The 14386-nt window shown below is 38.0% G+C and overlaps 1 protein-coding gene across 1 annotated transcript in view; it reads left to right on the top strand.

Annotated features, from left to right (window-relative positions):
- EIF4G3 (eukaryotic translation initiation factor 4 gamma 3) overlaps positions 1 to 14386 on the top strand; it is a 359681-nt gene that overhangs the window by 293352 nt on the left and 51943 nt on the right. Inside the window, exon 19 of the mRNA XM_052636017.1 lies at positions 2929 to 3126. Within this exon, the coding sequence (XP_052491977.1) occupies positions 2929 to 3126 (198 nt within the window). The remainder of the gene's footprint in view (positions 1 to 2928; positions 3127 to 14386) is intronic.

The following is a 14386-nucleotide window of genomic DNA, read 5'->3' on the forward strand; positions in this document are numbered from 1 at the left end:
GCATAATTTAAATTTAGTTAGGTTTCCTTCTTTGTTTATAGTTCTATAATTCTTGCCAAACACGTGGTCATGTTCCTGCCACCACAGTCAAGATGTAGAGCATTGCCATCAGCCCCCTGAAATTTTCTTGTTCTGCTTTGTATTCATCCTCTGCTGCCCATGCTCACTTCTGGCAGTCAGTCGTGTGTTTGTTCCTCTGTATGTGTACACACACGTTTGTGCACTCAGGCATATCTGACTCTGCGACCCCATGAACTGTAGCCTGTCAGGCTCCTTTGTCCATGGAATTTTCCAGGCAAGCATACTGGAGTAGGTTGCCATTTCCTACTACAAGGGATCAAACAGGCATCTCTTGCACCTCCTACACTGGCAGGCGGATTCTTCACCAGTGTGCCACCTGGAAAGTCCCTGTAGTGTTGCCTTTTCCAGAGTGTCATATAAATATGGAATCATTCTGAGTAAAGCTTCTTTTACTCAGTGAATATATTTGATACTCATCCTTCATATTGCATGTATGAGATGGCTGGATGGCATCACCGACTCGATGGACGTGAGTTTGAGTGAACTCCGGGAGTTGGTGATGGACAGGGAGGCCTGGTGTGCTGCAATTCATGGGGTGGCAAAGAGTTGGACACGACTGAGCAACTGAACTGAACTGAACTGGACTTTCATTACTGGATCCATTCACAAGATAAACACTTTCCAGGTTTTAGTAATTATGAATAAAATTACTGTGAACATTCACATAGAGGACTTGTGTGAGCAAATACGTTTTTGTTTCTTTGGGGTAAATTCCTAGCTTTTGGATCAACATAGGTTTAACTTTATTAGAGTATACCAAACTGTTTTCCAGGATGGTTACTGGCAAGGCATGAGAGTTTCAATAGTTCAGTCTTCACCAGCACGTATTATTTTCTGTTCTGTAAGTTTTAACCATCCTAATGGACGTGTGATAATATCTCAGTGTAGTTTCAATTTGCATTTCCCAAAAGACCAGTGTGTTGAATAAGGACATTTTTTCATGTGCTTATTTGCCATTTGTGTATCTTCTTTAATACAGTTTTCTTTATATCTTTTGGCCTGTTTCGTTGGTTGGTATGCTGTCTTACTGAATTTTGAGAGAGTTTTTTTTTTTAATTATTATTCTGTATATAAATCCTTTGTCAGATGTGTATTTTTTAAAAAAAGTTTTCCCCCAATCTGTGGTTTGCTTTTTTCATTTTCTTAATAGTATCTTTTGCCAAGCATAAGTTTCTAACTTTGATGATGCTCGATTTATCGATTTTTTCATTCCCACATTGTGCTTTTGCTGTCTCACTTAAAATACCTGTACACATAAGAATACAAAATTTTTGTCCTGCTCTGTTCTAGAAGTTTCTAACTTTGGATTTTACATTTTGGTTTGTGATCCTGTTTTAGTTAATTTTTGTGTTATGTGTAAGGTATGAATCAAGATTTTTTTTTTTTTTTTTTTTGCTTATGGATATCCAGTTGTTCCAGCATCATTTGTTGAAAAGACTTACCCTTTGTCCACTGAATTTTCGTTGCACCTTTGTTGAAAATCAGTTCTTCATATGTGTGTGAATATATTTCTACACTTATTCTGTTCTCGTGATTTATGTGTCCGTTCTCTGGCCAGTACCACTATCTGTGCATAGTAGCTTCATATGGTAAGTGTGGAAATTAGGTTATATGTCTTCCAATTTTTGTCATTTTTTGAAGTTGTTAAGCTGTTCTAGTTTTTGTTTTTCCATTTCAACTGAAGAATCAGCTTCTTGATTTCTGCTCTTCCCCCCTCCAAAAAATACCTTATTAGGTATTTTATTTTGTTTATGTTAAATCTGTAGATCTCTTTGGGTAAAACTGGCAACTTAACAATAATGAGTTTTATAATACAGGAACATGGTATAGATCTCTGTTTATTTTGGCATTTCTCGATTTCTTTCATCAGTCACCTAAACGTTTCATCACATAACTCTGACAGATATTTTGATAGATTCTCATCTAAGTACTTCATGGTTTTGGTACTGTTATAGATTCTACTTTTTAAAAACGTAATTTCTAGTTGTTTATTGCTAATGCATAAAAATAAAATTGGTTTTTGTATATTGACTTGTGTTCTACAAACCTGCTAGACTCACTTAGTGTCTACTTTTATAGGTTTCTTATGATTTTTCTGTGAAGACAGTCATTTGTGAAAAGGGAATTTTATTTCTTCCTTTAGATCTGTATGGGTTGTAGTTCTTTTCCTTTGCGTTATTCCACTGAATAGGACCTCCAGTAAAATTTTGAATAGGAATGGTGAGAACAGATGCTTTTGTCTTGTTCTCACTGTGAGGGGAAAACACTTACTCTTTCACCACTGAGTAAGGTTATCAATGGCCTTTTTCTTGTTGAGGAAGTTCACTTCTATTTCTAATTTGATGAAGCTTTCTATAACATTATTATAGTAACTTCTGCCTAGTGTTTTATATGATAATTTATATTATACCATTTGTAGATGAAATTCTATTTTAGGACATTTAAGTTATTTGCTCTAAAAGGTTACTGATTGAAGTTATGATGGCTAAATCCTTTTTAACCTATCCTTAAATATGAATAAATTTATGAAAGTAAAATTGCTGGTTTAACAGTTTTAGTACACATTGTCAAATTGCCCTTGGAAATGTGCGAAATTATAGTCCCACCCGTGGAGTGTGAATATACCTAGTTGCTTGAATTCGCATCAGTAGTGGAAAAAAAAGTAGGTGTTATAAATTGTTAGTATATGATAAAATGGATTTAATTATTTCTGTGACTCATTCACAGTCTTTGTTAATGATTTAGGAAATTGCACTTATAAATTACAAATAAAGTATTAGTCCTTATAGAAAGCATCATATTGTCACAGATAATATACTGGTTTCTTCTTTTTTGTGGTCCTTGTAGGAACTTTTTAGAAAAGTTCGAAGTATCTTAAATAAACTGACACCGCAGATGTTCAACCAGCTGATGAAGCAAGTGTCAGGACTTACTGTTGACACCGAGGAGCGGCTGAAAGGAGTCATCGACCTGGTCTTTGAGAAGGCTATTGACGAACCCAGTTTCTCTGTGGCTTACGCAAACATGTGTCGGTGTCTAGTAACGGTAAGAAGAGAGGAAGGAGTAGACCAGAAAGCTCCGAGAGGTATATTCTCCCCTCACTACACATTCCTCCCAGAAGTGTCGATGGGGCAGAGTACAGGGGAGAATACATTTTCAGTACATACAATATTCTCATTGTACAAAAATAGCCTTGCTTTTTAAGAATGTATTTTCACCTCTGAAGGGGATATGGAGGTAAGACTGAAATAGGCATGTTGTGGTCCCATGCAGTGTGAGGAAGATGAAAGAAGGTTAAAATTTGTAATGTGACATTTTTGTCATGGGTAACCAGTTTTTCCTGGTGTATCATCTTACAGAAATAAAGCAAATGCTTACATTTACATTTAGATTCAAAATTGGAAGGCATGTTGATTCTGAGTCTAGCTTTTGTAAAAGTGCTAGCATAGTTGTGGTCATAAAGGTTTCAAAACTGATGATACTCTCTTAGATACTATTAGATTTCTTTCTCTTTACATTGTCCACAGCCTGTCAAATCTAGGGCAAGAAAGAATGGGAGATCAAAGAGCTTCTGGTTAGTGTTCATTAGCCTCTATTCTGCAGTCATAAAACTGCCATGTATCATCTGTGTTTTCTCTGCCTGTTACCAAGGTACCTGTATCAGAAATGTGTGTCCTTTAACATTTGAGTTTTTCTTGATTATCATACCTTATTGTCATTGTGCCTATGAAAATTCAAAATTCTATCATTTTATCCCAGTGCTTTTGAGTACTTGTGTTAAAAGTAGTAAATCTGTTGGGACTTAGGAAAAAGCACATCTTCTGTCTTCAAGGGACTGAAAATCCGTATTGGAGAAAAATAGCATTAGCAAGAAAAAAAAAACACTCATAAGGTATTTTGTGATGTTGTAGTGTCTTGGTGTCTGATTGGATGATTCAGCCTGAAATATCAAGTTGAAAGAAAAAGAAATCACCATATTCCTGGGAAATAACAAACTTTTATGAAGCAGGTAGAATTAGTTCAGCCTGAATGGAGAGGAGTGGCGAGTACAAATACAAGGAAGGAGGAATGTATTCCCGCAGGCTCAGGTCTCAGGCAACAAGCATGAGGATGATTGTAATACTTAGCACTACTAGTGATGCTGGGAAAGATTGAAGGCAAAAGGATAAGAGGGCGGCCGAGACTGAAAGCAGACTGATTCCTCACCAGCTCATGCCCTTTGTTTCCTTGTGACAGCCATGAAATCCTGCAGTCAGAAATTAGAACTCGGACTAGATCCCAGATCTTCTGGCTCGTAATTTTATGCTTTTTACCAGTTTTTTATTGAATCAGTGAAGGGTTGTGAATTTTTGTTGTTATTATTTTGTTTTTTTTTAACACCAAAAAACATTTTGTATTGGGGTATAGCTGATTAACAATGTTGTGATAGTTTCAGGTGAACAGTGAAGGGACTCAGTCAAACAAGTACTTTAATTGAAGAATACTATTGATGAAAATGACCCTTAGAGGCCTGGCCATAATACAAGTTAGCTTGGAATGGGAAGAATTCACAGATAAGCCAACTACTTACGGGTCTTTCGTTGTGACATACCCTTTTATAGTAAGAATTTTTAAACTTTATTGGATTTTTTTAAAATTATAAAATAACAACCTATTGGAATAATTCAAAAAGAATAAGGAAATATACAGAAAAAGTTAATATTCTTCCCTTGAAGCCCCAGTCAGTTAAGTTTCCTTTCCTTCCAAGGCAATCAATGCAAGTGATTGTGCTGTTCCATAGTTTTCTTTATATTTATAAAATCATATCAAAATATACACATATGTGTAAAGAAGATGTTTTTAATTTTTTGTTTCAATTGAATTATGTCATTATTTTGCATTTTGCTTTCTATCCGCACTTAGTATGTTTCAGACATTCCCATAGGTCATTGCAGATAGATTTTACTCACACTTTTAATAGCTTCATCTATCCCGTTATACATACACACATACACATATAAATTTTCTTTCATTCATTTTCCCCTCTTCTGCCCCTGCCTCACCCCATGTTGTTTCTGGGTTTTGTTTTGGAGGGTTTTTTGCAACCAGAAGCAGTGCTGCAGTACACAGCTAAGTGCATTTATTCGTAGACGCTGGAGCTTTTGCTTCTTTAGCACAGGTTCCCCCAAAGTTACATACCAAAGAGTATTTATTTTTAAACTTTTTTATTGAAGTATAACATAAATACAAATAGTTTGGAAAAAGGAAAATTGCTTGTTTATAGTTTTTGTTAAATTCAGTTCAATTCAGTTGCTCAGTCGTGTCTGACTCTTTGCGACCCCATGAACTGTAGCACGCCAGGCCTCCCTGTCCATCACCAACTCCCAGAGTCCACCCAAACCCATGTCCATCGAGTCAGTGATGCCATCCAACCATCTCTTCCTCTGTCATCCCCTTCTCCTCCTGCCCTCAATCTTTCCTAGCATCAGGGTCTTTTCAAATGAGTCAGCTCTTTGCATCAGGTGGCCAAAATATTGAAGTTTCAGCTACAAGATCAGTCCTTCCAATGAATATTCAGGACTGATCTCCTTTAGAACTGACTGGTTGGATCTCCTTGCAGTCCAAGGGACTCACAGTTCAAAAGCATCAATTCTTCGGTGCTCAGCTTTCTTTATAGCCCAACTCTGACATCCATACATGACCACTGGAAAAACCATAGCCTTGACTAGGCGGACCTTTGTTGACAAAGTAATGTCTCTGCTTTTGAATATGCTGTCTAGGTTGGTCATAACTTTCCTTCCATGGAGTAAGTGTCTTTTAATTTCATGGCTGCAATCACCATCTTCAGTGATTTTGGAGCCCCCAAAATAAAGTCAGCCACTGTTTCCCCATCTGTTTGCCATGAAGTTATGGGACTAGATGCCATGATCTTAGTTTTCTGAGTGCTGAGCTTTAAGCCAACTTTTTCACTCTCCTCTTTCACTTTTATCAAGATGCTCTTTAGTTCTTCGCTTTCTGCCATAAGGGTGGTGTTATCTGCATATCTGAGGTTATTGATATTTCTCCTGACAATCTTGATTCCAACTTGTGCTTCATCCAGCCCAGCATTTCTCATAATGTACTCTGCATATAAGTTAAATATAAATTAATGATTTAAATACTCTCATAATGTTTAATTTTAAGCTACCACATTAGTGTATATTTCATTGTATATCAGCAAAGTGAACATACCTAACTCTCTGGTCAATAAATGTAATTGTACCTTTCTTCCTTAAAGATGACCACTGTCCTAACTTCTAACATCATAGCTAACTTACTTTTGAGGTTTGTTTTATTTAACAGTGATTTGTTTTACTTAAGGTTGGCAGTGGGACTATTCATAAATTTCTAATACAAACCAAATACAAAAATCAAACAGCCATAAAAATAATGAAAACCTAAATATGAAAAGCTAATCTCTTAGTAGAAAAAGAAGGCTATCTTCATGAACTTTGGGTGAAAAGTTCTTCAGCAAGATGCAAAATAAATATAAAGGAGGAAAATATCAAATATGACTGTTAAAATGTATAACCCTTGGTGCAGAAATTGATGCTATAAATAAAATAAAAAGGTAAAGCCACAGCCTGGGAGAATATATCTGAAATGCATATAGCTGCCAAAATGTTAGAATCCAGAGCTAAAGGGGAAAAAAGCAAATCAGTAAGGAAAAAAAAAAAAGCCCAATATAAAAAATGGACAGTTCATAGAAGTGAAATCCATTGGCTCGTAAACTTAAAAGATACTCAGTGTTATTCATTATTAGTAACAAGAAATGACAAGATACAGTTCTGTGCAAGTCACATCCATGAGAGTGAGGGTAAAAAGCAAAGATGAGCATGATCACTTTGGAGAGTAATTAGACAACAGTGGTGAAGATGTTCATATGCTGTTCCCCAGTAATTTCACTTCTTGGTGTATATCCCAGAGAAATTCCCATTTGTGCACAAGGAATCATATATTAGAATGTTTATGTATTGATTTTAATAGTGAACAATAGGAAGCAACCATAATAAGCCTAAAGAAGACAGAAGAATATACTACAGTTTATTTTAAGAAATAATTAGGCACACGAGGGAAAAAGACAGCATGAATGAGAACCAACAACAAGCAAATGCCCTATGTTGGGCTCCAGATTCTGGTTTTATCAGGCACAGTTGGTAAATGAATTTGCTTACATTAAAGGTGATAGATTTGACGATTTCAGTAGAGAAAAAGTATAAAAAGGACTGAACAGAATTTCCAAAACTGAATATTAAAATTAAGAAGACAGTAAGTAAGAGGGTTTAATAGCAGATGAGACACAGCTGAAGAAAAGAATTATGAACTAGAAGGTAAGTGTACAGAATCCATATTGAAGCACTGAGACCCCCAAAAAGAAAATTGAGAGGTTCAAAGATGATAAAAGATCTCCTACAATCCCCAAGCATGGCTTTTTTTAAAAAGGCTGAAAGAAAGCTAGTAAAGCTAATTACAGGAAGGAAAACATATTAAAAAGAAACAATAATTTGTCTGCAAGTTTCTTAGGACACAAAAGTCACCATATACAAAAGAAAATGTTGGTAAATCAAACTACATTAAAATCAGCATTTTTCATGAAAAGATGTCACCATTAAGTAAAAATGCAAGCCACATGTTAGGAGAAGATAATTGCAGCATAAAAATCCAATAAAGGACACACCAATTGAGAAAGTAGCATTGACACGTATACACCATGTGTGAAACAGCTGACACAGGGAGCCCAGCCTGATGACCCGGGGGGTGAGGAGGGGGTTGGGCAGAGGGAGGCGCATGAAGGATATATGCACATACAATTATGACTGATTTGTGTTGCATGCAGAAACCAACACAAGATCGTAAAACAGTTTTCCTCCAATAATTAAAAAAGTATTGAAAAAGCTTACATTAATAAGAAAATAGCTTAATTTTTAAATAGACAAAAAGACTTAAATATTTCACCAGAGAGGTTATCCAAATGACCAATAAATATGAAAAAAAATAATTGGATAAAACCATGCAGTAATACCAGATTGCCAAATTTACCAGATGTTTGCAAATAGGTGAAGCAACCAGAGCTGTCAAACAGGGCCAGTAGGAACGTAAATCGTAACAGTCACTTTGGAAAAGTGTTTAGCATCATCTACAAAACCTGGAGTTTTTTTTTTTGTTTTTTTTTTTCACTTTGGAAAAGAGTTTAGCATCATCTACAAAACCTGGAGGTGGTTTTTTTTTGTTTGTTTGTTTGTTTTTTGCTATAACCAGTATTTCCATTCTTAAGAATATATGCACCAGATAAACATACATTTCTGATGGGCCAGGAAGCATATGAAAATGTTTGTCATTATTCATAATGAATAAAAACTTGAAACTGCGCATAAACAGTAAAATGGATGAATTGTTGCCTGTTCGCACTAGGACAGTCAAACCAAACTATAACTGAGTGCACATGGCTGTAACAAGAAAAAGCTTTAGCAGAAGCCAGACCCGAGAGTATATGTTATATTGTTTGTTTATTTAAAGTTCAAAAACAAATGCGGGATTTGGAAATGCATATCGGGATGGTAAAACAAAGAAAAGCAAGTAAGTGATTATTATAAAAATACAGGATAATGGGATTAACTGTGAAGGCTGGAAAGTGGTAGTGCTTTGAAAGCATTTAAGTGAAGCTCTGGGAGGCTTCAATGTTCTTAAAGCTAAACTTTGAAAAGAAGAAGAGCAAGCAATAGAGTGAAAAAAATTTTTAAACACTCAGGGCCCTTAACTTGAATATTTAGTTTCTTAAAAATGAAAGATGAAGGTACATATATCAAGATACTAAGTTTTAGCAAACTTGAGTGATGACTCCTTGAGTGTGTGCTCTTTTATTTTATACTTTATAAAGGAAGAAGTGGAGTTAAGCTGATTATTTTCAGATGGCATCCATGAGCAGTGTTGTCCAAAATTGAAATGACAGTGTATGTTTCACTAAGGCCAGCTTAAGCAGATTTTTTTGCTTTAAGTTTTGGCTTCCTGTTATAATGCTTCTTGTGAAATCAAACAAGAAGGATTTGCTCTGTGCAACATTTTCCAGTCCTTCTTGACCACAAGTGCTACTGATTTTGTTTTGTTTTGTTTTTAACATAATTGTTAGTTTGAGAAACAGTTCCTCCAACAGAATGAGAGAAAATGAAGAGTGAATTTAAAAATTAAGATATTACCCAAGGGGGTATTCTTTTTCTATCCATTATATTCATTCAGTTATTTCAGTAACTTCACTTTCATTATCTGTATGTTTTACTGAGACACATCTGCAGGTCAAATTGTAAGATCTTTGGCCTGGTTCATAGTCCTAAGAATGTATAGACTCATGCCACTTGCATGGATTATCATGAATTTGAAGTATTGGAATCTAGTTATAATTGCCCACACAGTCATGTTTCTAAATAATAGTAGTAAAGAGTATTAGGAATCATAGCAGTATTTTGGGAGGATGTGTTACATCTAACTGATACAATCCTCACAACCATTTTATTATTCCTATTTTAAAACATTTTGTGGAAGTTGGAAAATTGCCTAAATAGGGATTTTATACATATGGAGGTTTCCAATGTTAAATGATAGAACCCTAGTTCGAACAAGAGCCAGTGAAAGTGTTAGTCACTCAGTCGTGTCTTGACACTCTGAAACCCCATGAACGGTAGTCTGCCACGCTTCTCTGTTAATGGAATTTTCCCAAGCAGGAATATTGAAGTGGGTTGCCATTTCCGCCTCCAGAAAATCTTCCCCACCCAGGCATCAAAACCGGCTTGCCTGCATGGCAGGTGGATTCTTTACCATTGAGCTACCAGGGAAGAATTGGACTATAAAGTCTGAGTGCCAAAGAATTGATGCTTTTGAATTGTGGTGCTGGAGAAGACTCTTGAGAGTCCCTTGGCGGACAAGGAGATCAAACCAGTCAATCATAAAGGAAATCAACCCTGAATATTTATTGGAAGGGCTGATGCTAAAGGTGAAGCTCCAATACTTTGGCCACCTGATGTGAAGAGCCAAATCATTAGAAAAGGCCCTGATGCTGGGAAAGATTGAAGGCAGGACAAGAAGGCAGTGACAGAGGGTGAGGTGGTGGGATGGCATCCATGACTGAATGCACATGAGTTTGAGCAAACTCTGGCAGATGGTGAAGGACAAGGAAGCCTGGTGTGCTGCCGTCCATGGGATCATAAAGAGTCAGACACAACTTAGCTACTGAACAGCAAGCTCAGAGACTTAGATCTCTGATTTTAAAGTCTCGGTTGATTTTTTTTCTGACCTCGGGCAATAAACGGAGACATTTTTGCTAATGGCTACTAGCATGTTAGTGCATAAAGGCCCAGGATGCTCCTGAACATCCTACAGTACACAAGACAGCCACCTACGACAAAGGGTTGTCCAACCCAAAACATTCCTAGTGTCAAGGATGAGAAACTTGGTCTAGATTGTTGAGATTTTAAGATTTAAGAGAATACTTATTGTCATTGTTCAGAACAGGGTTGTTTTGTTTTCGTTTTGTTGACCGCACTGCATAGCTTGTTGGGGTCTCAGTTCCCTGACCAGGGATCGAACCCCCACCCTCAGCAGTGAACGTGTGGAGTCCTAACCACTGGACTGGGAGGAAATTTCCTCAGAGCAGTTTTTAAACCTTTTTTCTGCCTCTTTGTCATTCACTTTGATCACACACCTCCGTAAGTCACTTTGCAGTTCTTGCCTAGGGAGGGCTTGAGAATACAGTTGTGTGTCAGTTTTCCTTGGCATTCTAAGGGGTGGTAGGTAGGCTTTCTGAAAAGGAATTCTTTAGATTTACAGAGGAAATTGATATAATAGTTTTGGCTTTACCAGTTGGCTCCGCATATCAGCTGGTAAGGAATCCGCCTGCAATTTGGGAGACCTAGGTTCAATCCCTGGGTTGGGAAGATCCCCTGGAGAATGGAAAGGCTACCCACTCCAGTGTTCTGGCCTGGAAAATTCCATGGACTGTATAGTCCATGGGGTCACAAAGAGTCGGATACAACTGAGCAACTTTCACTTCACTTCACACCATATTTATTGTGTACACAGACACACTTGTTTAGATTTCTATGCAGCTGCCTGCCTTTGCCAGGCTCTGCTAAGTGAAACCTCTGGCACATAAGACTTAAAGACATCATAAGAGGTAGTAACCTGGGCCTCTAGAGTATGCTGCTGCTGCTTCTGGTTCAAGTAGGAATGACCGCAGAGATCTGCAAGACCTCCTTCCCAAACTGTAGCCTGCCAGGCTTCTCTGTCCTTGGAATTTTCTAGGCAAGATTACTGGTGTGAGTTGCCATTTTCTCCTTCAGGGGATATTCCCATTCCAGGGATGGAATCCTGGTCTCCTGCACTGCAGTCGGGTTCTTTACCATCTAAGCCACCAGGGAAGCCATCTTCACAGACTACAGGGCATTTAACTAGAACTCAGTGCTTCCCTTAGGAGGAGGAGAACATCTGAAAGGGAAAATGAAAGTGAAGTCACTCATCGTGTCCCACTGTTTGTAACTCCATGGACTGTAGCCTACCAGGCTTCTCTGTCCATGGGATTTTCCAGGCAAGAGTGCTGGAGTGGGTTGCCATTTCATTCCTGGGGATCTTCCAGACCCAGGGATCGAACCTGGGTCTCCCACATTGCAGGCAGACGTTTTACCCTCTGAGCCACCAGGGAAGCCCCGAGGACATCTGAGTTGAGTGGCAAATAAAGAAGGGCAAACACTAGAAATTGCTATCCTGTATCTAAATCTATGCTTAAATAAAATTTTAAATTGGATTATTAGTCCTATCTATCGCACTGTTTCATTTTAATCAAAATTTAAAGAAAATCCCCAACTTGGAACTCCTTTTGAGCCTACGTTCCTAAGAGTGGGGCACTGCTCAATTCCTAGCACCTGAAATGGTTTCTGGTGCATAATAGACCCTCAGACATTGTTTTGAGTGAATGAATAAATGCATGAATGAAAGTATAACTTAGAGTTTATTTTGCATCTTAATACCATGCTTTTGTTACTTTTAATCTCTGCTGTGGCAGGCATGCAGACCTCAGCTGTAAAGAATGGCACTGTGGGTAAATTTTTGCATTCTGTGTCCTGTTATACCAGATCCAAGACTTTTAATGTTGCCACTGAAGGGAAGATTGATGAGAAATGGCTTCCCCTTTCATAACTTGACCACTCCCTTTTCAGTCTTGTGGACATCCCTAAGTGCTGTATACCTCTTCGAATGTATCTAATAGAACACGTTTTGGTAGATGTGTTTATCGTACATACAGGTCATGTTAAGTTCATTTTTAGTTGGGAATTTACTAAGGTCAGGACATCACCACTGATAAATGATAGTATATCACTGTTGACCCAGGAGTTACTGTTGAACAATTGATTTATTGCTCTTCATTTCACATTTTAGAGTTAGTTTGGGCATACCACTTGTTTATATTATACTAGTCATTCCAGATACTTTACTACAGACCAGAACATGCTTTAAGCAAAATAGCTACTGGGCCATGGATTACCACTAGCATCTTTATGTTCTGGGACAGTCCTGAAAATCCTGAGCATGCTAATAAGCAAGGCCAGGACTTGTCCTTCTGTTTTCTAGTCTCCTGTTGGACTTAACTAATACACAACTGACAGCCCTTGGTGATTTTCAGGGAGTTTGATCCTTTTAAGGAGAAGAAGTATTTACCGTCCATACTAACAAATGCGTTAGCAGTACAAATCCTGTTGCTTGAAGAAAATGGCTACCTGATGCTGACAGCATTCATATACGAGGTTGCTGGCTAACCGGCATGTGGCCAGGTCTCACTGCGATGAGATGGGCACCGTTAGTTTACAGTAGTGCAGTGGCACGTGATTAAATTAAAAGGTAGGTGCCCTCCAGCAAATCTAGCTTACCAGGCAGTCTTGGTATAAAATATTCCCCATTGACTCCCTCACTTTCTAAGGAATCATCTCCCAAACAACCCATCTGAAGCACTTGGCATCTTAGTTTTAATTCTAGACTACTGTTTAATGAAATTATAGTTGTCTGAGAGAGAGCATCTTCTCAACTGTGGCATGTCACCTTTCATTTTTGGTATTATCCACGATCACATCTTCAAGCATCTACCTCTTCTCCTGTTAGGAACTGAATGTTTATCTCTCCCCCAATTCGTAGGTTGAAGCCCAACTCTCTGTGTGATGGTGTTAGGAGATGGGGCCTTTGAGAGGTAATTAGCTTTAGTTGAGGTCATAAGGGTGGATCTCCCATGATGGAAATTAGTGCCTTTAATAAACAGAAAGAGGTACTAGAATTTCTTTTCCACCACATGAGGATAGAGGAGAAGGCAGATGTCTGCACAGCAGACATCCGAAGAAGAGGGTCCTTCTTCACCAGGAACCAGATCCGCCTGCACCTTGGTCTTGGACTTTCCGACCTCCAGAACTGTGAGAAATAAACATCCGTTGTTTAAGCCGCCCAGTCTGTGGTGTTTCATGATAGCAGCCCTAGCAGACTAAGACATTCACTCTTCGTGTTCTCACTAACCAATTTTACTGAGTCTCCTGACCAGTCAGGTGTCCCCTGACAACACAAGTCAACTTAATACTATCATAATTTCGTAATTCTGTTGAATTTAACATCTCTTAAGAAGAAGAAGATTACCGTGCATCACAGTTCTCAGGCTGTATCCTCCCTGGCCTATTTCCATATTTCCACAGCCCCTGTTAACCAAAACAAGTCTTTAGGGTGTTGTGTAGCCAGACCTTCATTCATTTAGAGACAAATGGGCTTGCAGGTCTGTGGTCATTCTGCTGATTGTTCCATTTTAATACTTCCCGTGTGGACACATCTAACAAGCATGCACAACAGTCACAGGTTCTTTATGTCCTGTACATGTGAACTGTTACATGACCACCATTTGGGATAGCACATATTCTCTTGCCTTTTGTGGTTCTCTCCCTAATTGCTTTACGAACTAACTTAAACACTTCCTTTGATGTTCATGTTTTTACAATATAGATTTCTCTTAAATTTTACTAATAAACATATCAATGCAGCTCCAAATTTAAATATAGCTCTATTAGTTTATAGAATTCTTGGCTATGTTCTGGGCACTATTACTTGTTTTACTTAGACTGTCTCATTTAATCCCTCAAGCAGTCCTACGAGAGAGATGTTATCTCCATTTTAGAAAGAAATAGAAGTTCAGAGAAGCTAGGTGATTTGGCCAAGGTCACATGGCCGAGCTGGGATTATGACTGTCTCCACAGCTCCTGTTGGACCAGCTGCT

The sequence above is a fragment of the Budorcas taxicolor genome, chromosome 2 (genome assembly GCF_023091745.1).
Source record: "Budorcas taxicolor isolate Tak-1 chromosome 2, Takin1.1, whole genome shotgun sequence".
Classification (NCBI taxonomy): Eukaryota; Metazoa; Chordata; class Mammalia; order Artiodactyla; family Bovidae; genus Budorcas; species Budorcas taxicolor.